The sequence below is a fragment of the Pediculus humanus genome, genomic scaffold (assembly GCF_000006295.1).
Source record: "Pediculus humanus corporis 1103172107745 genomic scaffold, whole genome shotgun sequence".
Lineage (NCBI taxonomy): Eukaryota > Metazoa > Arthropoda > Insecta > Psocodea > Pediculidae > Pediculus > Pediculus humanus.
Window position 1 is genome coordinate 24,822 of NW_002987346.1, and position 2,628 is coordinate 27,449.

General features: G+C 22.4%; 1 protein-coding gene across 1 annotated transcript in view; it reads right to left on the reverse strand.

Annotated features, from left to right (window-relative positions):
* Phum_PHUM337980 (class A rhodopsin-like G-protein coupled receptor GPRlrr, putative) overlaps positions 1–2,628 on the reverse strand; it is a gene marked incomplete at both ends in the record, with an annotated part of 11,724 nt that overhangs the window by 7,141 nt on the left and 1,955 nt on the right. The window contains one exon of the mRNA XM_002427675.1: positions 1–112. Coding sequence (XP_002427720.1) covers positions 1–112 — 112 coding nt within the window. The remainder of the gene's footprint in view (positions 113–2,628) is intronic.

Here is a 2,628-nt window from a genome sequence, read left to right on the forward strand (position 1 = left end):
GTGACTATGAATTTGTCGAATTTTATTTTGTCGAACGCTTAAAAATTGTAAATTTTTCAAATGTGAAAATGTGTCGCCGGAAATTATTTCCAAAAAATTATTTTCTAACAATCTGGAAAAAAAATAAATAAATAAATAAAAATCAATTTTTTTTTTTTTTTTTTTGTAATTTTCCGCGAAAATTCAATTTCCAATTGAGGATTTGTTGTTATTTTTTTTTTTTTTGCCGTCACGACAACAAATTTTTGCAATTTTTGCAAGAAAATATGGGTAGGTGTAGGATTTTGTAAATATTTCTTGTAATTTTTCAATTGTCTTTTTTTTTTTTTTTAATGTCACGATCATCATCATCATCATCAACACAATAAAAGGTCAAAATAATTTTTTTTTTGCACAGAGTGGTTAAAAAAAAATTTCTTTTTATTCACTCCCACTTTTCCGTTAAATCATATTATTTAACTATTACGTAATAAAAAAAAATTTATGTTATTTTAAGTTATTTTTTTCAAATTTCAAATTTAAATTTCGATATCGTAATATATAATTAATAATAAAAGCGTATTTAAAAAGAAAATTTTTTAAATATTAATTTAACTACGATCTTTAGGTTTTAAATCCCCCTTCCCTCCCACAAAAAGCAAAACAGGATGATAAATATTTCAAACGGGAATAAAAAATTTTTTTTTTATGACGTTTACTCGATTGGGGGTCCGAAATAGAAGAGAAAAAAAAATTTAATTTTAATTCATTAATTTTTTTTTTCTTTTTATCCCACATAAAATTTTTTTTTTTTTTCACGATATATTCGGTACCTTAATTAACCCGAATTTTTTTTTTTATGTACCAAATATGAATGAAAACCTTATAAAGTTAAATTTACACACGCACACACACACACACACTCGTACCACCTTACAATCAATTAACAATAAATTATTTATTTCTATATTTATTTTAAAAAAGAAATTTTTGTTTTAACGATTCTAAATAAAAAAAATTTTAAACAAATATGGACAGAATTTTCAGACAGAATTTCATTTTTTTTTTTTTTATTTATTTATTATTTTCTAATGTGTGAACTTTTAAAAATAACCTTATAAGGTATTTTGATATCTTATTTATTAAGAGAGAGAGAAAAAAAAATTATTAGTTGAAATGTCAGATGGATTTTTTTTCTAATAATTAATTATTTTGCCAAATCATTTTATATCGAAATTACGATGCATTTTTTTTTTGTAAAGGTGGTACCACCAACATCATTTCAAAATTATCAACAACCGTGATAATAATAATAATACCTTTTTTTTTTAAAAAAATTTGTTACAAAACTTTCGATTCGAACGAGTATAAAAAAAAAAAAAAAATGGCCACGAGGAAACTAACATGTCATACGACGAATATTTATTTATTATAAAATTAGTTTATAAATCACACGCACACACACACACACACACACACACACAAATCGACTTCTGGAATAAAACGCCTGATCAGATTGTTTTTCTATTTACAAAAAAAAAAAAATTTTTTTAATAAAATAGATAATAATAATAATAATAATAATAATAATAATAATACCTTAGGTTATATAAAAAGCCGAAAGGTAGAAAAAATTAAATACTCGATACCCGCCTAATCGAATTAAAAAAAAAAAAAAAATCATTTTATTTTAATGATAAATAAAAATATTACGTGATTGCCTAAAGGTGGTGGCGGTGGTGGTGGTGGTGGCGGTTACATTAAAAAAAAAAAAAAATTAAAAAGAAATTTTTAAAGGTGAGTAAAATTTAATTTAAATTTGTTTATGAAAAAAATTAAAAATATCATTTGGCGCCTTTTTTTTTTTTTTTTAAATTTTTGAATCGTGTGAATCATTCGTGACGAAAAATAATAATAATAATAATGATAATTTTCTCTAAAGTATACGCGAATAAGAGTTTTTTTAAAATTCAATTTTAGTTAGTTGTTTTAGTGAAAGTAGTTGTTGGTGAAATTACACATTAATAAAAATAATAACAATCGTAAGAATAATAATAATAATAATAATAAATGTAAATAATAATAATAATAATAGTTAATTCGCGTTTAAAACTCTAATGACAGTTTTAAATAAAAGAACAATAAAATAAATGATGACTTACAATTCTCTTAAATGTTTCAAATCCGGAAAATTTATTTTATTCAATTCGATTGAATTATTCGATAGATCCCTGGAAAAAAAAAAAATTTAAAAATTAAATCACGTTTTTAAAAACCTTTTTTCTTTTCCAAAAAAAAAAAAAAAAAAAAAACCACGAAGTTGAACAATAGAAAATCAAAAAAAAAAAAAAAATTTAAAATTTAAATAATAAAAGTTTCGGTTTGATAAAATTAAAAAAAATAAAAAGTTTTTGTTGTTGTTGTTGTTGTTGTCACCAACGGTGGGATTTTTTTTTTCTTTTATTCGTAGTTGGAAAAAAAAAAAAAAACAAAAAAAAAAACAAAAAACGGCCGTAAAAATTATTTTATGACTTTTTTCTTAAAGCTGCTTTTCTCTCTCTCTCTCTCTCTCTCTCTCTTTTAATGGAAAATGCAAAATTCAATTCAATGCCACGGTAAATTATACGGATGACCGAGCCTATAATATGT